The following is a 25,993-nucleotide window of genomic DNA, read 5'->3' on the forward strand; positions in this document are numbered from 1 at the left end:
CTCAGCCTACTCACTTCCTCCCAGAAGTGTCACTGAGCACAGCAGCTCCTCACTGTGCCAACAGTCCTGGCACAAGGGCAGTGCAAATCCTGGCACTGGGGTGGCAGTATGTTCCCGCTGGAGTTCCACCTGGGCACCTGTGTTCCTCATGCTGGGTGCAAAGTTAGAGAGGCCATGTCTTTCTTCCTGTAGCTGGCAGGATTTCAGCACCATTCCTGTGTGCTCTTCTGTGCCAGCTGCCACCAGACTGCCACATCATGCCCTTGGTGCCACACCATGCCCTGTGTCACCACCCTGCTGGTGGTGCTCCTGGCCCCCAGAGATCCCTACAGGTTTCTTTTATCCTTTGGAGGAAGGCTTGGCCTGGTGCTCCTGGTCCTGTCAGCAGTGGCATGAGCTGCAGGCTGCTCTTGGCTCTCCTCTGAGCTTCCCAAATTCAGACAACTCCCCCGTGCTCCTCACTGGAGCACTCTACAGCCACTCATGTCAGCACCAGAGCCACTTGCCTCAGCAACTTCTGTTGGATGAGATCAGGTACATTTTCCTAAAGTACTCTTCTACCTCTACATCATTTCTGATTAACTTCTGTCTCACACTTTATGCTACTTGTCAAGAAGTCTGAAACTCTGAAAGAAGAGCTGAAATAAAGACTTGGACTCACGATGCCCCCAAATCATCTGGAATAGAGATAAGCCAGACAGGGTGGTACCCTAATGGGGTAAAGATCTAGCTGACCTTCCTTTGAGCAGTCCCTGCTTTTTGCCCGTACTTTCATAGATTGTCTATAGGCAGGAATGTATTTAATCTTTGGGATCACTTTTCATAGGTGTAGTAGGCCAAAGAGTGAAAAACAGTAATGGTTTAAAGTGGAGCACTACTTCTGTTGCAGTTTTACTTGGGTTGAGAACTGGAGCAATCAAATAGTGGAGCATAAAGCAAAATGCCAACACAAGCAACTACTGAGAATCAGTTTGTACCATTGTGAGTTTTTTTCAGGAAAAACTAGGTTAATAATATCTGAGCATATGTATATAGCCATAACGAAGACAGAGGTGTTTCTCAGTTTATTCATGTGAACCTGCATTTGATACAGCTGATGACTGTAACCAGCCTTCATGTTACTGCAACACAGTGCTCTATCAGTTGTTAGCCGTGCTGCTTGTATGTCACCTACTGCAAGGGAAAAGGCACTGGCTCTAAACACATGGAACGTTGTGACCTGGTCAAAGGTAGTGGGTCATTCATCTCACTCTGATGTGGGATGTGTTGATTTTTGGCCCATTGCATCAGGTGCCATCCCAGCTAAAGACCAAATGGATCCTCCACAGCATGGCACCATCTCTCTGAAGGACAGCAGACAGCAGGAGTAGCTAACTATGCTTGAAGAGCTAGAGCTCGCAGCCTTCTTACACCTACTCTTTATTTCAAGGTAAATCAACTTTTTGTTGTTGCTAGAGTAAGAGCTCAATATTTAGAACTGTTTGAAAAAAGATGGACCTTTGAAAAAATGTTATGTAATAATGATTGATTTTATTAGAAATGGAACTACTAATTGCCATTCCCTATACATCATCTGATACTTTAAACATGACATGATCAACTAAAACTTTTATCACCTGCTTGTTTTCATACATATTATTTCCATTTATTTTCATTCATTGTCGCCTTTTAGATTTTGTTTACTACAGTATATAAATTAATTAAATGTACTACTTCTCATTGATCAGACATTTTCCTTAAAAGGGGAAAATATTTGAAGAGTAATTGAATTAATTGTATATATTGCTTCAATATACACACAAAAAATTACCTCTCCCAGAAGTATTTTCAGAATTGTAGGTGTAGGATATTTTAAATCTTAACGAGTCAACTCAATGGTAGCATTAACTCCGTGCACCCAATCTGACCACACCTAACATAGCTCAGCAAAAGGCAAACATACAGAAGGAGAAACCAGGTGCAATGTGAATGGTAAGAAACAGTTCCCTGAACCTGCTAAAATCGAACACCTGAGTCTGAACTCCCAGTGTTCTCACCTGTCACATCCATTTGAAGTTAATGAGTGTTTGATACCTTTGTAAATCAGGCTCATATAGACAACTGATAGACATCTCAGGGATTCCAGTAAGAGAAAGAAAAAAGCAGAAAATAAATCTAGTGTTACAGTAAATTTATCTAGTAACTTTTCTAGAAAGAAAAACTTTTGCTTGAAGTGTTGTCACATGGATGTTGATAAGATGCCCATGGAGTCAGTTAATGCTCTGGGAGTGCTCATCAGCCATCTGTTCAGTGACTTCCAAGCATCCTGGAAGGAGAAAGGTCTGTTCAGTGCTTAAGACAGCTTTGCTCAGGAAGCCATATGCAACAAGGATATTAAAGCACAAAAAAACTCCCAAGAAGCCCCGTGAAAGCTAGTGGGCTTTCACCTATTAAAAGTGAAAGTGTGACAAGTGATGAGGAGGGATGTTGACTTACCCTGAACGTTGCTTTAGATTAAAAGTCTTTGTGTTGGATGCTGTTGAGTTCCTCCCTGCAGCACACACTGTCACTGCAGAAATCAAACTGTTCCCAGGCTTCAGTTTAATTATCCATACACATCTGCCACGGAGGTGAACATTGTTAAAAGTCCTGTGACATAGCAATAGCTGTGTGAGTTACTTATGATTCTACAAGGTGTGAAGAACTTCTCTGAGAAACAGTGCAAAATAGTGATAATAATGAAGATGAAAATGGAGCAAAAACATGGGAACAGGCGAATAACCAAGGGCTGGTTTTGTACTACTGACATTACGGAATTTGCAAAAAACCTGAAAAGGAAACTAATCAGAGCTCTGTCTTGCAAATGCTTTAAGTCCTGCCTGATAAGCTGCTTTTAGAAAACTAAACTTTTCAACAGTAAATCTTTGCTGAAGTGTAAGGCACATGATATCTGTAAGAATATTTTACAACAAAAGCATACTTAAACTTGGCTATAAGAGGAAGTAGATACAATGAGTGTGATGTGATTTGTCTTTTGTTACAGGATATCTTCATCAAAAAGGAGAAGTACAGTAAACTGAAGCTGGAATTTACCTTGATCTGAAAAAAAAAAAAAAAAAAAAAAAAAAAAAAAAAAAAGTTTTTTCTTCCTGCTACATTTGAACCCAAAATCTGTTTTCAGTTCACAGTGTTTTTTAGTTAAGTTACAACATAGAAACCATCACAGCTCTGATTTCCAGGGAAGCTCATTTTGGAAGGTGGTAAATACAACTTAAAAAGCAATCTCAAAAATAATTTTTGTAACACTGCTTTATGAGAAAATGTAAATCTGATTTTTAGAAGACGTGGCTGTTATTGTACCTCAGCTTATTTTTTTGAAATTAAGCAATTAAAATGTTCATATGTGTTGGCCACCAGCTGCTGTACCTTATTACAGTTTAAATAGCCAACCTGGAATAGGAAATCATTATATTCTCAAAACTACTTTTGCAAAAGCATATGAGGTTACGTATTTTTATTGTTGCATGCTTCTACATGTTACTACAGTATTTTCCTGCTAGCACCTGGCTGAATGGTGGTGGCTTTTTTAACAAAAGCCAGTAACCCAACTGTCTTTTCCAAAAATGATGCAGACGTGTACTGGTTGTCTTTACAAGGAGTGTTAATAAAAAAGATACAGAAATCTTCAAGAAATGGGCTGCAGCTTGTGTGGTGAGGTTACCATGAGGAGGGGTGGCTGTCAGGCACATGGGTGAGCCAAAAGCCACTCATGGTAAGAATAGGCTCATGAAGTATTTTTAGGTGGATCTAAGTGGACTTTTGTTATTTCAAATTTTAAATGTGTGTGGATATGGAGGTGAGGGGTGTTCATATGTAAATGTATATAATAATTTCAGCTACTCAAGTTTTTATGAAGACAGCACAAGTTGGACAGCAGGGGACTGGGAGTCTGGGGAGGGAGAAGCAGAAACCTGGAAGAGGAATGAGGTTGTAAGAGCTTATCCAGTATATATTTCTCATTGGATGTGAGTGGATCAGAAGGCTGGGCAGTATTGGTATTGTATTAATACTCAAAAGAAATTGAAAGCTGCATTTTTTGGAGAACAAATTTCAGCCCTGTTGATAAATCAGTATCTGTATGTGAACTGATGCCAGTCTGCTGGCAGCTGTCATTCAGGTGGGATCCTGTTCTCCCTGATGGGGAATGCTCACATGGCATGTGATGAGCACCAGAAAGTCAAGGGAAAATGTGGTGTGAAGTGAAGTCAAACTAAATGAAAGTCCACTTCTCATTGCCTGCTGTAGATGTGGCTGCAGACAGCCAACACCGCTGAGTGGACACTGAATATGCATTATTAAGTTCTATTCTTCTGGTGAGATTTAAGCCTCAGTTTTTTACATGTAGAGGATTTGCTCCTGTACTCATGCAGAGTACTATTTAAAAGTGAAAATTAGAAGGAGGGGTGCAGTATGCCCAAGAAAGTGCATTTGGCTTTTACGTCTCTTCATCTGAAGTTTCTTTTACTCTTGCAGTGTGTTACATATGCAATATTCTCTTGAATTCTTGAATTTGCAGCAATTGTTGCATGTGTTTAAATACTGGTGATAATTCTGGATGTTTGATACACAACAATTATCCATAATCAGTCTCATATTAAATAACTGCTACTGCCATATATTCTATAAAAGTCAGTTTTGTTTAGGTTGGGAAAAGGATGTTTAGTTCAGCTGTGAGTGTAGAGCTTATGTGAGACAATATTAAAATTGTCAAGAAACATGTAAAAGATGTAATGTAAAGTTCCTTTATGGAACTAGGCCTTCACCCCTTTAGCCTAGCACCTAATCTTTGACAGAGGTGAGAGATTATCTCGTTTTACATGAGGTCAAGGTCTAACAGATGAAATTAAATAAGAAGAGTGGATTTTACTATTAGGCCGAGGTTTGTTACCTTTAGAGATTGTTGCTTCTATAGCATCCTTTTGTACACATATGGATCTCCAATTTTTTTTTTTTTTTTTTTTTTTAGTTTTCCTTTGGATCTTTTACTTCTCTGGCATCCTATATCTGTTAGTTTTCTTAACATAATTTCATGCTGTGTGAATAAATATTACCTTTTTTTTTTTTGAGTGTAGATGTTGTCATTTGTATGTTGCAGTCTGTGCCCATAACCTCCAAGCTAAATATAAGTTTATATTCTCTTTGTTTAAATGAATAATAGGAATTTTTTTTAAATTGAAGGGCTTTAAAAAATCTTGACTTGATGTATATGACATTTTTTTATTTGATTTTTAAACACTTATTATATTTTTAATTGATAGTAAAATTTTTATCATATCTCCAGCATAACTTATTTTTAGGTGGAGACAGTAAATAAATAGGGAAAAAAGACCTTTAAGTTTAATCAGGAGTAATTTTTCATTACAGTAAATTATGGGAGGTGCACTAGTGTCAATGGGTAAGGAGTGTTACCTCTACCAATATTTTCTGAACAAGAAACAGGGTAACAAGTGGATATGAGAAGGTTTCTAGTCTTATCTTTAGCTCAGAGCAGAAAAGTACTTCTTATTTTTCACTCTTATTAACAGTACAGAAGCATAGTGGGTAATAAAAAGGTAGCCATCTGCTATCCAATAAGTTATTTAATAAGTTTCTGCCACAGAATCTTTAATACTGAAAGTGATGTACAAGCCAGATCTATCAAGGATAGCTGTTATCCCAGCTTGAGTTTACAGATGGAAAGAAATCTGTCCACTTGTTAATAAAGCAGTTTTTATCCAGGCACTGTAGAGTCAGTAAACATAAACCTTTCCAAGATTACTTTTTTCAATAGACCTTTTTTAAAAAAAAAAGCACATCAGCATTACTAAATAGCCAGTGTTTTACTACAAATGGCTCAAGTGCTTTTACACTGCAAGATACTTCAGTCAAAATTAATTATCAGGGCAGAAAAGATTACCCCATTATCACAGGGCAGAAAAGATTACCCCATTATCACAGAATTCTACAAATCTTAAATATATGTGCAAATAAAATTCCTGTTGTGATTTTTCTGTAGAAAGATACTATGCTAATGCTCTCATAATTTTAATTTTTCTTTTTAGACTCACTTTAAATAAAGAAATAATGAAGTCAGTACTACTCTTTCAGCTGAATTCATTTTTTGAATGAAGGAGCAGCCCTCCTATTAGAATATCACTTTAAGCGCCACCTCTGTTTCCAACAAAACAAATGAACTCTTTGTGATTAGCTTTTAATCTTACCTAGGAAGGTCCACAGACTGTTTTTTTTACCTGCTATTAAACTGAGAATGAGTTTTTTAATGAAAGCTATGTTGAAAGCTGGTATTTTAAAAAACATGAGCCAATCCCCTTTGTAAGGCTTTTTTTAATGTAATACTTTATAAAGATTTTTAACATTGTACTGCATAAGATAGGTTTCAATGAGTGCTTTCAATGAGTGTTTCAAACCATTTCCTTTTTTGAAAAAGACATATCTGGAGTTTTAAACATTTGTAAGCTACAAGAGTTTAAATTTAGGAAAGTCACTGAAGCAAGTTATCAGTCAGTTAATGACTAAGGAAAAGGAGATTCCTACTTGTGTAAAAGAGGTAGTCGTGCATGACTTCTTGCTAACTAAGACCAAAACCAGGACAGTATCAAAATAAGCAATCCTCTCAAGACTTGGCCACCTTATCTAGACTAATGAAACCATTATTTTTCTTCAGGCTTTTCTTCTAAAAAAATCTCTTGTATTATTAGGTTTTGTTGATGGGATGTTCTGAATGCTTCTTCCTAAAGGTGCGACTGCATTTGACACATCAATACCAGGTCATTTGGTGTCTTATCCAATGTCCACCAAGACATTTGGAAGTCCTTTTGATTAGTTCTTTTAATTTTAACCTAATCCCATGCTGTTTGTAACGTATGGCAATGATCTCAATAGCTCCACTTGCATATATATATGTATATGTATGTATATATATATATATATATGTATATATATGTATATGTATATATATGTATATGTATATCTATTTCTATCTATTTTTTCTTAGAAATTATCCCTCGTGTTTTGTGTTTTCACCCCTTGTGTGTAGAGAATTTTCATATCTATCAATATTATCTGCAGACCTGAATGAGAATGGGAGCATAGACACCACTTAGCCTCCATTCTTTATGCACCAGAAAAAGCTGCTAACATTATCTTTTGTTTATTTCAGGTTTCTTTTCTCCATGGAAAACTCCAAAGCCTGTAAGTTCCCTTTCAAAATTGTACACATTGAGTTCATAAGATGGCTATCATGCAAAGCAAATTTCTGCAGACTTTCATCTACCCATCCAGTTCCCAGCTCATGGGACACCTCTCAGCAGTGCCCCAGCTCCAAGTGACACAGCACCAGGGGTGGCCTCCCTGATAAACTCTGAAGGTCTGTTGACTTGGAGTCTGCCAGAAGTGGTCTGGGAAAAGGAAAACACTCATGTTAAGATGGGTGGCAAGAGCCAGAAATGTGGTGGCTTAAAAATAAGAGGTGGAGAAAAATGGAGGAGAAGGCAGCAGAAATGAGTCCAGTCTAGTCTTCTAGTTGGCAAATTCTTTGAAATTAACAACATGCACTTTTTCTAGTTTACAAGTGGCTTGAGTTTAACATCCTCAAAGAGATTGTTACTTTTTCTTGCATTAGGAGATCTAGAGCTGCAATAGTCACATTTTAAATAAAAGCTTGGGCTAGATAACTGACTGAGGTGCCTTTTAATCAACTTTTCTGTGTTTCTATGATTTTGACAGTAAAACCCAAGGTGTAAAGACTTTCCTCTGTAAGACTGTTAGCAATGACTGTGTTTATTCTGCTGACACCACATAATATAATTTTTTGCATTTGTGACAGCACTCACAGTATAAAAAGGTTTTGTAAGCTACTATTTTTGGTTGTCTGGTTTGTCTTATTGTTGTAGGGGGTTTTGGTTTTTTGTTTTGTTTTGTTTTTTTTTTTAATTTGGCTTTTTAATTGAGATTTTACAGACCTTAGAGCAATTCTTAATTTTCCACAAGGGTGTGTAGAGACAATAGATCCTGAAGACTCCTAAGAGCAATGGGAATGAAAATAGCAATACCTTTTAAAGGACTTGGAGCCTTCTTAATGGGGAGCAGGCAGGGGAGGTACTTTAAATCTGAGCACCTTTACATACTCTCATGTTGGAACATGGCATGTTTAAATTTTGCCAAAATAGTTTTTGTACCCTATCAAGTACAAATAGCAATTAATCAGCTGATGCAACTTCGTCAGATTGCTTCAGTTTGTGGTGGTTTTGCTGTAAAAGGATAGAGTCTGTATACAATAAATTGGAATAAATATTGCATAAGTTGCTTTATTCATCTATGTAGCAGGACATTTTTGAAAATAAATCCAGTAAAGGCTGGCTTGCTCTCACCAGTTTCAGACTCCTGAATGGCTGGGATGTTCAACTTTTAATCTCAGATAAAAAGTGAGGAAATATACATCTTGATGCTCACTTGTTAAATATCCACATTTGAAGACCTCCTCCTGCCCATACTTAGCCTTTTTATGTACACATCAAATATATAAATATCAGTGTATTTATTGTTGATGATTTTCTGCAACATTTCATTGTATAGACACGATGGTAGTTCATGCTCAAGTAGCACTTGCCATTAATCAGGATCTAGAAAAACAGCCTGAGCTGATGCAGTTTTTCATGCAATGGTGTGAGGAAAACCAGGGCTCACAGAATAATATAACACCGCTGTGTGCTGTACCTGCAGGCAGACTGACTGCTCACAGCTACTCTATTTGGTGGTAATCTCAGCAAGAGATTTCACTAATGATTAACCGAGTTAAGGCAGTGTGAATTCCTCTGTCTGGCACCACTTTTAACTAGAGAAATAGTCAGACATCAATTTCTCGTGTCGAAGGCCTGAAGATAAGATTGAAACCAAGCGCCTGCTGCACTGTGTGCAGACAGTCTGAAGCAGTAAGGCCAGCACAGGAGGTTCAGAAAGCCTCCCCAACACCTCAGCACAGCCTGTGTCTGTGTCACAGCAAAGGAAAACAAAGAAAGCTAGGATAACAGATATTTCCAGTGATTCCTGCATATATTGCACATATCTTATATGTGTATATCATGTATAATATCAGTGCAAAATGACCATGAGCAGTGTCACCACACCATTGCCCCAGTTTGGAGTTGATGCCCTGCACTCACTACTGTCCTCACTCACTTTCAAGAATGCTCTCTTTTCTGGAGTAGCATTATGATAACTCCCATTACTGAATGCTAGGTGACTGATTCATTAGTTGATATGGGTTTGGGAGATATAATTCCCCTTCTGTTTATCTGCTTATTTAGCTGGTTGAACTTCCAACTTGAAGATTTAGAGCTAACCAGCAAGCAAGAGTTAGACATATGGGACCCAGTAGGGTTTTGCCAATTGATCTCCAGTTTCCTGTCCTTTCTTCAGGGTAAAGTTTGCTCATCAAAGATAATTATATTTTCCTTTCTTTTTTTAAATCTTTCTTTAAGTATTTTAATTTTGTCCAGTTTCGCATTTTGAAAGAGGTAAGTGATCTATTTCCCCAGCACTTTCCAAGAAATTAGTAATCTTTCACTTCTAGACAGACATTGTCCTGTATGTCTTTCATCTGCATAATGATAAGATAGTTTGGTTTCACTGGCTTATGTTCTTTTAGATTCCTAAGGGAAGGTAAAGCCTATACATATTTTTCTGGTAATTTCCTTTATCATAAGGAGCTTGAATTGAGTTTAGTTCATCTTTCCTCTTTAGACATAGGGGTCATAATCAGGTGTGTTTCTAGAGACCTTTGAATTTACAATTTTATAATGTAATTATATACTGTGTATGTGTTTATAGCTACTGGAGGTAATTTCTTTAGGGCTCAGAAGTAGTACTGTGCTATTCATGTGACTTACACAGGCTAATTTACCCAAAGGGCAATTACTTGCAGAGGATAAATTTATCTTGGTGTACGGGCTACCTGAAGGTACACAAGGTAAATTCCTGAACTATTTCAATGGCAACTCAGGTATTTCCATGTGACACTGTATTGCACAGAATGTACATACTTATAGTTTTGAATGAACGGGTCTTACTTATTGCTGAAATTCTGACAGAAACACATCTTGAGTTATAATAATACTTTGTAAAATAATTAGGTCCTAAACAACTGAAATAATAGGTTTTTTTTTTTTTTTTTTTTTTGAGGGAGACAGTTCAAGATCTATAATCCATTTGTTCTTAAGTATGAGCCTAAGAAGGTCAGATCACCTGGGATATGCAGCAGGATAGTTAGGTCCTAAACAACTGAAAATGTAAAATAATTAGGTCCTAAACAACTGAAATAATAGGTAAAAACTATTAGGTCCTAAACAACTGAAAATGGCCAAGATCTATAATCCATTTGTTCTTAAGTATGAGCCTAAGAAGGTCAGATCACCTGGGATATGCAGCAGGATAGTTAGGTCCTAAACAACTGAAAATGTAAAATAATTAGGTCCTAAACAACTGAAAATGGCCAAGATCTATAATCCATTTGTTCTTAAGTATGAGCCTAAGAAGGTCAGATCACCTGGGATATGCAGCAGGATAGTTATTCAGCATATTTACCAGGAGGACACTAAAATATCTATAGTCCACACATACTTATTATGAAAAAAGCCTGATGCAGTTAATCATCAGAACAGACTAAAGCCTACCTGCTGATCCAAACACCTTCTGGAACCAAGGAACTAAAGACAAATGATAGTCACAGAATTTATAGAGCAAGCCCACTGTAAACCTGCAATCATCTTTCATAAAGCTTTGCTAATACAACAATAGAAGTCAGTGGAATTTAATTACAGATCAGTTTGTTTCCAAGAGGCATTTTTTGTGTAATTACCATTGTTGGCTTATGTGTGAGAACACACTGCTCTGGAGCCTTTACCACCCTTGTCCTCAGGAGGGGTTATAGGAATAGCTAAGTACTCATTTCCTGGGATAAACATTTGTGTTTTGTTTAATTTAGCCTCTTCAAAGAAACTTGCTAATGCAATTTGATTAGTAGCCAACTTCTTCAAGAAATAAAAAAGCAGATCCTCAAGCCTTCTTTTGCACAGGCTATCATATCTTCAAGCTTGATGTACATGTAAGACTGTTAAAGACAGTCTTGAAAAAAGTGTGAACTGAGGTGTCTTTCATGCATAGACAATAGGCTGTTGTAGGCTTTCCTGTAAATGGCCTGGAAGAGTTGAAAGCCTTATCCTGTGCTTGGTTATATAATGCCACTTTAGTGGGTTTTTGAACACTAGATGCCTGAATACATGCTGTAATTATTTTCTCTTCGGTTTTGATTTGTTTAGATTTTATTTTGGTTTTGACTTTGGTTTTTAAAATTTTCAGTTGGAATTGTAAATTCTGGTCCCATTTACAGTTATCTCCTTCTCCCTGGGCAGCTAGTTATTTTCATGTATTCTCAGAAGATACAGCATTAAGGTCATTCACTAGCTACACAGTCTGTCCCTTATTTGCTAAGCATTACCTTCATGTGTGTTATTTATTTTGATAAATCTCACAATTGTGTCTTTACAAACTCGCAGATTCCACCTTTAGCAAATCATTTCCAATAGCTCAGCACATTCTGTGAGAGGCATTCCACATGCTTCAGAGTTAATGCTGGGGCTAATCTTACCTGAGAAAGGTCGCATCTTGCCATGAGCAACAAACTAAGAAGTAAATTTAACCAGGTCATTTTATAAACAGCACAACACACGCCTTTCATTTCAAAGGGCAGCAAACAGATTTACTAATTTTACAAAACACATCTTCAACAGAAATCACTGGCTTTGGTCTCATTGTGAAAGCGGCAGTTTTTGCAAAACTTCATTTTTATTCTCTGTATGTTTTTATTCCAGATGATGGAACGATGGGAGAATCAAGGCAGCCCTCAAACAAGTGTGTCTGCTCCAGCTATGCCACAGAATATTCCCTATCCACCCACTCTTCACAGGAGTTCATTTCCTGATTCAACAGAGGCCTTTGATCCACGAAAACCTGACCCGTATGAGCTGTATGAGAAATCAAGAGCTATTTATGAAAGTAGGCGTAAGTGAAAGCTCTCTTGACCCTGCTGGCCATTTAGTATTTTAAATTTTGCCTTTTAATGCGTCACTGTAGACATGATTTTCTGTAATTATCTTTTGTAATTTAAAAAAACTACATTTTTTTCCAGTAAATAGAGGCCATTGTAAATGTTTCAAAAATTGTACACTTACATATTTTTTTAGATCTCACTTAGATTCTCATATTTGACTTTCATAGGTGATTTTTCCTCATATTTTTGATCTCCCCATTTTGACTGTTAAGTCCTTGGTGAAGCACAGTATATGTCCCACCACATTTTACTGTGGTTTTTTTTTCATAGTCAAGATGCGAATTTATCAATGAAAAAAAGAGTTTCACCTACTTTCACTTCAAAGTGACTTTTTTTAAGAAATTTCAAATGTATTTTCTTTATAAAAATGTCTTTGGCAAGTTTTCACATTGTCCTTGGTAGTTAGAAAGTAACCCATAGCCTAAAGTACTATTTGAAGACCTATACAAAATAGTACTGAGCCATTGAGATGCTCATTTTGTTTTAATTTTTCATGATTTTGGAACTATAGCCCATATTTTTGACAGCAAGAATAAAAGGGCTTATTTACTCTTTTTGTAAAGAACATTTTAGCTAAAAATATTGTTCTAAATTGTCTGCAGCCTTTGCACTTATCAAGATAAATTCTTAAAAATAGTTTGCATTTTTACCAAATGCTTCCTCACCACTGCCATTACTTGCATATGCCACTTTTCAATAAATTTAGTAAAATACTTAAGCCTATAGACAAAAATATGCTGTAAATTACACATAAAATTTTGGAGCTGATTCAGACCAGCCCATTAATATTAGTTGGGCCCAGAGGCCTGGAATGTTCACATTTCTTCAGCATGCAGAGGGATAGTCTGAAGGAAATACATTATTGTCCCCAACACTGTGTTCATACCATTCTTACTTGCCTTGCCTATACATTAGGTACAGCATCAGGATGATCTTTAAGGTCCCTTCCTCTTTGACTTTGGCATTCCCAGTCCCCACAAGAATGGATATGCTGGAGGAACACCAGTGTTCATTTCACATCAACTCCAAGTAAACCCTGATCTATTTTTGAAGCTGCATGTCATATTTCTCAGTTCTTTGCCACTGTGGCCAGTGCCACCATCTTCTGCCACACTGATCCTATTAGTGGAACACCTCTCAATATAGATTGTCACCCTAAACCTCACTTTCCATAACACAGATTTTTTTTTTTTTTTTTTTTTTTTTTTTTTTTTTTTTGAGGGAGACAGTTGTTAATGTTTTATTTAACTCTTTGTACTTAAATAAACTGCTGGCTTTTTGAGGAATACCAGGTATTTACTCACCCTAAATATGGATTTGAGATCTTACTTACCCCTGTAAAAAAGTATTTAATCTTCAATTATAAACTATTAGGCATAGAAACAAAACTTTCCAGTATATTTACAAACACCATGTAGTCCGTGTTGGCTGGTATTCCCAAGACAATGTACAAAAAAGAGACTGTAATTTTTGAAATTTTAAAACTCATTGAAGTATGGCTGAGGATACCATGTGGAGTAGGCCAAATAGGTTTGAAAGAAGTGGGACTAGTTTTGAGCAAAGACTGGAAATAGTTTTCAGATATCTCCCCTCTTTCACTTTCTCTTGTGCATTAAAGGCTAGACTAATATATAAGTAAAATCATTTACTTGAACTGCAATGTTATTCCCCAAAGTGATAGAATTAGGCATATGATAAATCAAAAGGAAAAGAATCCATTCCATAGTTAGAAATTATTTTATGTAGTTCAGCTCCTCTACTGAAAAATACTTGGTTTTGTACAGAGCTGTAACAAACAGAAAACCCTTTATAAATAATCATTTCCCATATCAGTAGCTTTTAGAAGTGATGAAGTTTAAAAAAAATTTTCCACTCAACAGTCAGAACCATCTTCTGTAGTTGAAGTCATCAGGCCAAGAGTGCAGACTTCCTACATTAAAACAAATATCTCCTTGAGAAAAATAAGAAAATGTTATAAATGCCATATGGATATATGACATATTTACTTATATGGCATTTTCTTTCATCCTGATCCCCAGTCTATGCTTGATCCATGTGTGCACTTCATAAAAGTGTGGGAATATAGATCTGATGTCAACTACAAAGATTCACTTACCCCCCAGAAGATTATATGCTACATTACAAGATATATTACACCATTCAATATTCATGGGTGCTTTCTTCAAGTTTTCTGAGCGCTTCTTTGACCAACATGAATTCTTACTTACATGAACTACTGTGTTAAGGAGTGGATGCTTTACAATAGGAAGAGCATCTAACATGTGAGTTGGAGTTATGCTAAAGCCTGTGTTTTAATGGTATAGTTGCATTTGAGTTCTGTCCAAAAGGCAGTTGGAAACTGTATGGACATGTTTCCAGCCAGCTGCCTAGAAAACCAAATAATTAAAAATAGTGGAGCTGCTAGGCCCAAAACAATAAAGTGAGAGATGAAAAGCAAGACTGCAGTAACCTTTATCCTAGATTTCAGAGTCCCATCTTCCAGCTAATCTTGGAAACTTAAATTCCTTATCTTTTTTCTCCACTATCCCCTCAACATTTTCTCTAAGGTTTGATTCCATCAGTTTCCAACCAGATCTTGTCTGCATTCATTCATATCCCTTATTTATAAACAGCTACCTCCAAAGATCTCTATTCTCCCTGACATTTTTGTTTCATGAATGACATAAGCACACATTTTAGCAAATTTAATTTGTCAAGCCTTAGCATCACATAGTTATCCTGTTTCCTGAAGATGGAAACAACTGGAAGGAAATCCATTACTGATGAAGTAATTGTCATCTAATTTGAGTATATAGAAGGGAGAGTTTCAAGACAACACTGTTTCCTACCATATGGCAGTGTCAGGTTGGTTATCTTTGGGAAGAACATACCCTAAAAATGCACAGGAAAAGTTCAGCTACTTGGTTTTTTTAAGTACTTCTTATCTCAAAGCAAGTTTGTCTCATCTCCTGGCAAGACCTACTTTTCATCTTCATCTTCTAAAAATAGGGCAGAGAAGCGAACAATCATGACCTGGAAAATTCAAAAAGAAAGAGATTGTGCAAAATTTTTGTTTCTCTCATTGTGAGACTCTGTTACTAAACAGTTCATTTTTGTACTTCTATAGCTCTGAATTTCTATAGAGCCTTTATCACAGGGTTTCCCCATAGTCAGCACTCACCAGGGCCTCATAAAAGCTTCCTGCTTTCCAATCAGAGAGGGAGTGAAGCAAGTTATGAAAAACAGGGTAGTTCTGTGAGGAGCACAAGCAACATGACTCAAACAGAGCAAGAACTAGACCAGTGTGTTACCTCTAGCTCATCCCTACCTAATGATAGCAAGAAGAGGGTTGCAAACAGGAAGTCTCAATGAAAAAGTATGATTTTCACTCTACAGGAATGTTTTTCCACCTAAGGAAAATGAAGACCCTGCAAGAGCCTGTGTGATGGGAAGATTTGAGTTTGTAATGGTTACATATTCATTACAAAGCACTACCACTACTACTGCATGGGAAATAGTTTCACAGAGGCAATCAAATGATGCATTAGTACAAAAACAGAGTGCAACTCTACTTTGGAAGTCAGAGTACCTTTGAAAATTGTTTGCCATGAGTTAGCTGTTACCTGTCAGCTCTTCCCTCGTAGCTGTCACCAGCCTCTGCTGTCACCTCTCACTTATGCTCAAGACTCTAAGTAGATGAAAAAGGAGCATGATGGTTTCCAAACACTGAGGAGGACTACCACATCATCTAAAGCAACTGCTTAAATGCAAAAGATGGGAAATTGGTTTATGCTTTCTTTCTTTACTTTGTGTCTCCAGTTTTTGGGGTTTTTTGGTTTAGGTTTTGGGTTTTTTTTCTCTTCCCCCATCTCTTCTTAATTCAGTGGCATGGTGAAGAATACCTACCTAACTTTCTGCTATGACATAATTTTCTCAACTGGATACTTTTTCATTTTTTCTGTCCTACTATTAATTCAAAGCAAAACCTTTATCACCTTTCTCCTTACAAAAACTGTTATATTGTAAGTGACAGTGTGACTCTCCCCTTAACCAGTTTAGGTACAGGAGGTAGAAAATGAAACATCAGATCAGGAATTTCCTATTAATGAAAAAATTATGACTTCATATGCACCATATTATTACAGCTGTAACTGGAGCCCTGGAGGTATCATTAAGAGACCTCATTCACCTGAATTTTAAATTTTTGCTTTTATAAATTCTCCTTATCCTGTCTTATATTTTATATTGAACTCTGTTTATTATAGATTCACCGTTTATAAAAAACTTCATTCACACACCCCTGTAGGCAGATATTAGTCAACCAGGAGTCACAAAGCTGTTGGGAATCATAATTCCATAATATTTCTCTAGTTACAATAGAAATTTGAGGTTATATTCCTCTAGGGAAAGAGGTAAAATAAAACATTTTTTACATTGATTGGGTTACATTTGTCCTTCAGTTAGTGTGGTAGCCAAGGCTGGTGATGTGACACAGAAATGCCAGTAGGAAGAATGAGATAAGCCAGTGATAAGCTCTCATTAAAAATGAAATCTGAACAATTACAGTTCCACCTTTAGCTGGAAGGACAAAGGTTACTTTCTTAAAAATCTCCCATGTTATTTTCTCCTCTGACCACAGTATTTTGAATTTCTTAAGTCCCTTTCAAATCTATCAGCTGTTTTATGTAATGCATTATTTTTTTTTTCTGCCAGAGATTTTAAAAAATTGGAAAATAACCAAAAAGCAAAGTTCACCAACACCTGTGAAATATGTAAATAACAAATGTATTTGCATAATTAGCCTCCACATAATAAGGTGTATTCTTTGGCAGACCCTTTCTGTAAGGATCACAGACAAGCACTTCAATTCATATTCATGGGCAACATTTCCTCTGGAGCATCACTCCAGGTTTTCAGCACAGATATGCATTAAAGTAGGAAAGAGTTGTCAGACAGCATTACACTGATCTATAATGTGTAACTACAAAAACACCATTCTTGCAGAAAAATACTAAGGCAATCAGGGTTTCCTAAATTTGATACTCATGGAATATAAAAAAAAATATTAGGTCTAGCACTGAATGCATGACCACCTGAGGGGTTTTATGGCATAATCTACAGCTAAGCAGAATTTTCCTGCCAGTGCTTGTGGGTTGAAGAGCTACAGTTAAAATTAAAGACTGAAAATATTAAAAATCAAAGGAAATTTTCCACATAATTGATGCTACCACTTTTGTCAGATAATGTTTTCTTGACAAAAGAAAATTTGCCTCTAACATTTTTCCCCTTTTTGCTCACTTTTAGTCTAAAAAGAAATCACATTTTGGTTGTGGTGCTTTAACATATATGTATACACATCTGTGCACAGGTGCATATATATGCAGAACTATGATAGCACTAAATATATAGTATTCTGAAGCATTGTATAAAGGGGGTTTTGTATGGGTGAAGGGTTTGGGACTGTAAGCTAGAAAATCAGGTTCTAGTTTCAAACTTTCCTTGCACTCAGTTTACCATGTCCTTCAATATTTCTATTCACCAGTTAGTGCCCTTTGTGTCAGTAAGTCATGCCTGCCTTCACTTAGCAAATAAAAGTATTGGGAAATTGCTAAGCAAAGTCTATGATCATCAAACTACTCCTTCACATAGAGTATGAACAGCAGAGGTATAGGAAGGGAATTTCTCAAAGCAATTTCCAAACAGTCCATGTTGGTATTCCTTGCATCTATTGCTACCATAAGCAACAGCATGGAGATGGTCTAAGAACTTAGGTTATTAAATTAATATAGCTCTTTTTAATAAGAGATGATATACAATAAAAGGAGAGGAAATTTAGCAGAATAATGTCAAATGGTTTTGTATTGTTCATCACTGCAGAAAGAATTACCCACCATGACAAAATGGATTTGTTGCTTATAAGAACTGACAGTGAAACCGAAAGCACTTTCAAATGGAATTATAAGTGTATAATCATCACAGCACCATGGATGTAAAATGATTTTGATTGCTGGATTGCAAAGTAGGTCCCTAATGACCTCTGCTAATATGAAGTGTCAGTTTTACAGCTGATGGCAGTGTTAAAGATGCAGTATTTCTTTCTCTTTTGCAATTTACACTTTACTAAAAGGTATACAAATAGATTTTGATCTGCAAACTGGCAGCATGTACGTAAGAGTCAAAGTAAAAATTGAAGAGAACTGCCTTGTAGGCATAGGGAGGTTGGCCACACGTGCATGTAACAAGTAGGGGCTGCATTGCATAGGAGCTGTGGCAAACTCCTTCTTGCACAGCTTTGGAAGGGACATTGCAGCACAATCACACTCATTCTTCTCACCTGTGAAATTCCTAATTAGCTGAAGCATGGCTAGTATTGAGATGCTGAAATACAGATGTTCCCTTGTGCTAGTTTTGTTCCATGTATTTAGCTTTCAACAAAGACTGATCCAGAAAACAGCAGAATATGGAAAACAATTATCAAATATTGTCTCTACCTTTCATCAGCATGATTCTTCCTCCAGAGAATACCAGTGGCTCCACTGGTGTAAATAAAAATACCCTTGTGTCATGCTGTGGGTGAATTGAGCTCCTGTGGCTGTATCTTGGCAGTAAAGAATCCTGCTATTTTCACCATTGATTTCATATAAATCACGGTTATGTCCCAGGTCTTGTTTGTTGCTTGCCTGTTTTCACAAATATTTTACAGTTTTCAGTTTAAAATGAACAAGTGAAAATGAAATAAATCTATTAGAGTAATTTATTTTAAACTAAACAAGAAGGCAGGTATGCAAGATTTTTACCGTTCTGTCTTTTAATAACAAAATTAATCTTGGCTTTGCATTCATCTGATATGCAAAGAATCATAGAATGATTGCCATAGAATGGTTTTGGTTGGAAGGGATTTACTTTCAACCCCCAAATTTTGATGTATGGCAAGACTTCTTGAAATGTACAGCTGCACCCCCATTCTCCAGAGCACAGGGAGCCATCATCATGGTGGAAATTTATTTTAATATAGTTATATACAAACTACAGTTCAGAAGATTTCTTAGTTTTACTATCCTAATTCTTGTTTCTAGGACAGGTTAGCTGAACTAAAAAAATTAAATCAGTGAATTTAGCAAGTATTTTATTATACTTTCAAGCTCTACTTTGTAAGTACTTCATTCCTATTTCACATGAAAGACTACAACTACCCATGGCAATGCAACTGCAGGTTTTTAACCAAAAAGGCATCACAGGGAGAATACAGAAATTTTATTTCATCATTTTAAAACTTTCAGCACTTTGAATGCCTCTTCATGGTGGCAGCATTGGGTACTTATCTCTTCATCCAGAGCTCTCCAAAATTTCACTCTTCTACCTCATTTCTTATGAGGTGGAGGCAGGACATCTAACATATTTTAAAAATCTATTAAAAATTTAGAAAAATGTCAGAATTAGTTTGATAATAAATAAATGGAAAGTTTCAAATTGCCTTGTGTAAAGTTAGTTTCCTGCAAACCTAATTGACAGATTCTATAGAACAAAGCTCACTAGAGACTATCAGTATTCTGGTAAAATTGCCAGCTCAATTTATCCTTAGCAGATAGAGGGCATCAGGATGTGCACAAATGACATGCATTCTGTTCAGCTGAGGACCAGGCCCAGCAGTCCATTCTCCTCTGTTGAAAGTTGCTTTTCTGTAGTGTCTCTGAGAACAGAATTAGGTGAGTTTTGAAAAAAAACTACATATTTGACAGATGGAGACAGTGCTAACTCAGTCCCTTCCTCTATGTTAAAGCTTATTTGAAGTTTTCTACTATTTGCTAATAGTTTGCTTGTCACATGAGCAGAGCTATTTAGAGGATATATTTTGTTTTCCAAAGTGGCAGTGACACTATCACAATTATGTGTACTTCACAGAGACCCATACTGCTGACAGGAGATTCTTCCCAATATGAACATTGCTTTGCTATGGTTACCAAAATATCTGCACCTGGGTTTATCTTCTGGTGATCAGACATTTAAAAACTTTAGGGCTTGGTTCAGCATCTTTAGTATAGCTCAGTTCCAATTTTCATGTGTGTGAATTCCTAATCTACAGTGAAAACACATGCTAGGTGCTGAATGGTTGATTATGAGATGATAATTAGCATTGTGAGAATCTATATAAAATTCTGCAAGGCAAAGGAACAAAAGCCATATCAGACTTCATGAGATTAGCTTTGAAGGAAACCATTGACTTTTGCTTGACCACAAATAACAGTTCCCAAAAAAGGACACTGCTAACTTACTTAAAATATATGGCTGTCTGTCTTAACAGAGCATGTTGTTCCCTAATTGGTCACAGTTTGAGAATGATGGTGATTCTTTCACTTTGCTGTCTGAGGCCAGTTCTGGGTGATACTAGAGTGACTGCAAGCAGAAATGGAAACAGAATTAACCAATCTTAGAGCAGTTCTGAAGAACAATTCTAGCTGAGTGACCAAGAGAAAAAGCTTGTGTACCTTCAAACCTAAAAGCTTATTGAGACTATAAAGATGAAATTGCTTTCTCTGCATTAAAATCATTTTGTCTCTTTTAAGAGTTCCATTAAAATCTTGAAAGGCTCTGAGTAAAAAAAATCATTTCTCCAAGTTTGCAGTGGAGCAGCATCAGTTTCAAAGGTTTTGGTTTTCAGGAGCTGTGCTGGTGCAATATTTTACATTTAGATAATACATCTCACTGGAAGGATCCCAAATCACTGTACAAAATCTGAAGTGCATGAAGGAATTGTCTCCTTTAACCATCAAAGTAAAGACATGAAGCCACCTATAAAGTCAAACAGCATAGCCCACATGACACAACTCAACACAGACAGAAAACACAAATGCAACAGGAGCACCAAATCCAAACTGATGTCCCTGTTCAGTGGACATGGATTTGGACATGTCAAGGCTGTTTTCTAAATATCCTTACCAAAAAATTTTAAGACATCTCTGTTCTTGGGAGCCATCTTTTGGGAAATATCTTTGCCCTGAAACAACCAGTTCAGTATTATCTCGAGTGAACTCTGGATCACTCAGCTGCTGCCATTGCAGCCCATGCTGCCTTCAGGAGGCAGTTCACCACAAGGCAGGTGGCTTTAGTCTAAACTCTTTCAAAGTGGTACACAGCTTCCCACAGAGGAAATGCTGTATTACATCTCTCAGAACACCCTCCTGTCTTAGGAAGATGCTACATACTCATAGGTTGCTTCACTGTCCTACAAATGCTGTTGTGAAAGACCTTACATCCTTTAGAGCATGAAATATCCATGGTATGATATTCTGGCTAAGAGTCACATAAATGGGATACCTGATTTGCCCTTTTGTTGTGTGTAGGCCAATAGAAATCACCTCTGGTTTGGAATATTTTGCAATTCACTCTGGGCGTTGCCAAAATAATAAAACAGAAATACTTGTTCAGAACATTTCAAAATTAGCAAAGGAAATATGACTGAATTCAGCTATGGACTCATCCAGCTTTCCTCTAATGCAGGCAAAATAGTTTTATATGAAAACAAGACAGTTAATTGCCTACTTCATATAGTGAAATACAAATACTTTGAAACTACCTGCATAAAAAGTATGTTAAAGGGATTTCCCTGCATTTCACTTCATCTACAATCAGCTGTTCCTATTGGCAACATACATCCCTATGGAAAAATCTTCCTCATCCTCATGATAAAAGACATTTTGCAATGGAGTTGTATAAAAGCAGGGGGTCAAGCATCTGAGGTCAAGTCATCCAAACACACCCATTAAACTTCCCCTTTTATTGCTGTACTTGAATAAGCAAAAATATTGTCACTATTTTTCACAGTTTTAACCAAACTAAAAATTTTATCTTCATCAGAACCTACATTGTGTTAAAGAAACATTACCACCTCGCCATATTTTTCACTTTGCACAGAAATGGCCAGGGAGCTCTTAATCTAGCAGGAATATGTACATGTACCACATGGAAAGTAAAGAAGGAGGAGAGGAGAAAATAAAATTTCAAGAAAAAATAGAAAATGCATTTTAGTAATTCAAAACACAGCAGAGAAATTGATGCTGCATCTTTAACTAACTTGAGAAATGTATTTCACCTTTAATTCCCCATTTTCCTATTCAGAACAAGTGCTGCCCAGGACTGGTTTTCGAGCGGATTCCTCTGGCAAGTATTCTTCAGCCTTTGTTTTCTGTAAACTAGTTGTCCTTCATTTTATGTTTTAGCTATTCTTCTTTTTTTAATCATTTCTCAAGATGATGGGCAGTCTTGACTGCCCAGTCACCATTTTATTGTGTATGATCTTTGTGGGGTTGTAGAATGCTTATGCCAAATCTTTTTGTAATAGATTTGCATTTTGAGCAAGGAAAGGTATTTCTTTTTCCTCAGCCAGTTTTTGTTTATGTTTGACTGTGTTTTATGTATACTTTCACATTAGTGTTCACTCTTTAGCATAAAAGTGTATCTCTATAGCTCATGCCCAAATTTATGCCCAACCATTTTTTTTATATCTGAATTTAATTCTGTCTTAATTCTATCACCAATTCCTTGCTTTCATACTTATATCTTGTGCTTTTAAAAATATAAAAGAAAAAGCTTTCAAAATCAAGAAATTTTGGGGGTGTTTGAGTCAACACAAACCTTGTAAAATGGCAATGGACTTTTTTAAAAAACAGCAATATTTGATTTCCCAGTGTTATCATGCTAAGTGAACAGTTAAAACAGGCATCCCATAAAAAAAAAAAAAAATTAAAAAAGGCTGTTTTGACAATCCTATCAAAGTTTTTCTAGTCCTACACAAGCTGGACAGAGATCCTAAATTAAATATGACATTGGACTGCTTTTGCATAACACAGTAGGGTTTATACATCGAATTACTCTGTTAGCACACCAGTTCTTTTTTCTTTTCTTTGATGATTTTCATACTGAATTTTTTATTTGCCAGCTCCCTTCTCTATAAATATCAAGAGGGAATATGTATGCTTTTTTAAAACTACTTACAATGCAGAGCAGCAGATCCATGACTGCTTTCAAGCTTTTCATGTCTTTCAAGAGCATCTGAAACTCAAATGAAGTTATTGTAGTTTTGTGTCAATCCCAGTTCACAATTTATAATTATTTGTATGGAACAAAAATCTTCACCATCTTCAGCAAAGGAGTCCAAATTAGTTTTTCTTTTCAGTAAGCAGTCGAATACACCCAGAAAGACTGTAAAATTACTACAGCAAAGCACTTAATCTTTCCTTTAATTGCAATATATAAGAGATTTTATAAAAATTTTATATCAACATTTACAGGATCATCCCGAACACCAGGTTCATCACTGTAAAATCACATAGCACTTGTTCAATTTGTCGCACACAGAAAATTAATTAAACATTTTCAGGTGTATATTTTCGCAACATTTAAGAAACAACTGCATATATGCATCTCAGTGTGTTGTCCACCCAGAGGTTCAGATGAGTACAGTTCAAAAAGGTAGCTGGGAGTTGATAACCACATCTTCACCTGTGAGATCTCACTATTGTTCAGTAACAATCTATTCTGGTGCCATTACATTTAAAGCAAATCCCCCATCGTTCAGGAACAAGAAAGAATTTCCCAAAGCTCTTTACTGTCCTCACTGTGTAGTGATGATCAGATCACAGCTTATCTAATACCATTCTCAAATTCATGGGGGAGCCAGCTGGTTTTATAGCCTAGCAAAGTGAATTGGTGTGATTTTTTTTTTCTTCCAGGCCAAATGAACTGTTAAGAAAGTTTTCCTTCACACAAAAAGAAGAAACGAAGCGGTATTAAAAAAAAAAAAAAAAAAAAAAAAAAAAAAAGAGAGAGAGAAACTTAAGTTAATAGCAGGCAAAGTTAAAGATATTTTTCTAATATAAATGTGTAGAGAGGCAAGGAAGGAAAAGGAGCATTGTCATTCTGGCAGAGGGTACACATATTACATGAGCAAAAATATTGACTTTAAGGTGAAACTCTCAGTAAAACTGGTAGGAGACAGATCATTAGGGTACATTAAGCTGACTGGAAGGATAAGCAAACTGGAAAAGACAGTGTTAATTCAGTATTGGCTTGTCTGCAAGCCTATTCATTACTTCTTACTTGGCAAGAACCACAAGGTGCTAATCTAGGTTAGCAAGAGAAAACAAAAAGACACATTTTCCATAATGAAGTTATATTAACCAACAGTTTGTAGTATATTGCAAGGCACAGGAGTGTCATTTTCTGTAAGTACAGGTAATTTTCTCTGTATGATCAACTGAAAATCTGTTCCAGTAAGAAAACACAAAATTAGGCTATCTAAAAATCCTTTGTGAGGAACAAAAAAGTACCAGAATCCTAGAGAAACAAGCACTAGAGGAATATCAGATGAAATGTAATCATTTAAATGGGTAAGAATACTTAATCAATGTATATTCAGGAATATTGAAACTGCTGCCACATAATCATAGGGGCTTTTAGTAAATCTATCAAACATGAGCTCCTGTGAAAAAGTACAAAGTAGTGAACAATTTACCTGTCTTTCAAAAACAGAAAAAATGGATCTCAGCAGCAGCAAGGCTTTAGAACATGTTTTTGATCAAAGACTAACTGCCAATATGGAGATAAACTGAGAGCTATGAAAAAGGAGTTTGGCAGAAGTTGGTTGGTCAGACTAACCTGGTAACTGATTTTTTTAGACCAAACAAGTGATATGTGCTTAATTAATCTATACTTTCCATTTTACAAAATGCCAGTTATAATTGTAACACCTCCATGTTAGCCTGGAAAAGACAGTGCTTAGCATGAAATGTAGAGATGAATGGCTAGAAAACAGCTAAGCAATTCTACTAGAAGAATCTGGACTAAAAGATTAATGTTATTGGAGAGCCTTTCAATAAGTCTTCTGTCTTATTTCATGCATCACTTAAGCACATAAACCAAGGGTAGAAGTCGGGTCCATTTTCAGAGATCTTCAGGAATCTATGTGTAGCTGTCTCCTGAGCAGTGGAAAGGTGATCTGTGCAATCATGTCATACCCAACATGAAAACTGAAACAGCTCACAGGTTTGTGTACCAGTCACTGGAGATACTGTGATATTATTATATTGCTGCAAAGTCGCTGACCTAGTGACAAAGGCCACAAACAAGCTCAGTTACCAGTGTCATCTTTGCCTATGTCTTTACTGGTAAGATTTGTGTGCTGTTTGCTTGCAGATGTTTGCAATAACGGGAAGCTAGACTTAATGACCCAGGGATCCTTTCCAGTGTTTTGCTTCCTTAGTTGGACTGAAAAGAACATTATTTTTTTAAAGCAGTTCTCGTAACCTGCTGGCGGACAATGGACTCCACAGAATTCCAAGTCTTAGGGAAGGAGCACTGTAGCCCAGTCAGTAGATCCAAAGGCTTCCAAACTGTGTTAGAGCTCATAGAAAAGTATGCCCCTATACAGTACTTTTTAGCTTAAACTTTTCCATGCTCAAGCTGGTTTATCTATTCCACTCTAAATGGGGTAGAAAGCCAGCATCTTTTAAAAAAATAAATAATGCCCCTTATTTTAGAGTGTGTTGCCAGCACTAGTTTGGGTCAGCTTTGTCAATGTATCTGAGGGACGTTTTCATCTCAGTTTGCCAGAGCAAGTATTCTTCAGTACCTGACATTCTTATATTTTCTTATTGTATTCCCAACTGTGCATATTCACTTGTACACAATAAAGGCAGTACTTGGGTTGTGACAGACTGCTGGAGACAGTGCCTTTGAGTGTTAAACCTTGGTTACAAATGGTGATCACACTGTGTCTATCTACAAAACCATCTCCCTAGTGCTCAGCCCCATCCTAGTAGGCACAGCAAACCAGGTAAACTACTGCTTTAA

General features: G+C 36.5%; 1 protein-coding gene across 2 annotated transcripts in view; it reads left to right on the top strand.

The window, feature by feature from the left end:
* Positions 1 to 25,993, top strand: part of MAGI2 (membrane associated guanylate kinase, WW and PDZ domain containing 2) — a 704,176-nt gene that overhangs the window by 604,525 nt on the left and 73,658 nt on the right. For both annotated transcript variants that reach the window (XM_041405490.1, XM_041405491.1), the window contains exons 11-12: positions 7,199 to 7,230; positions 11,907 to 12,096. In XM_041405490.1, coding sequence (XP_041261424.1) covers positions 7,199 to 7,230; positions 11,907 to 12,096 — 222 coding nt within the window. The remainder of the gene's footprint in view (positions 1 to 7,198; positions 7,231 to 11,906; positions 12,097 to 25,993) is intronic.

The sequence above is a fragment of the Onychostruthus taczanowskii genome, unplaced genomic scaffold (assembly GCF_017590055.1).
Source record: "Onychostruthus taczanowskii isolate IOZ18803 unplaced genomic scaffold, ASM1759005v1 scaffold23, whole genome shotgun sequence".
Classification (NCBI taxonomy): Eukaryota; Metazoa; Chordata; class Aves; order Passeriformes; family Passeridae; genus Onychostruthus; species Onychostruthus taczanowskii.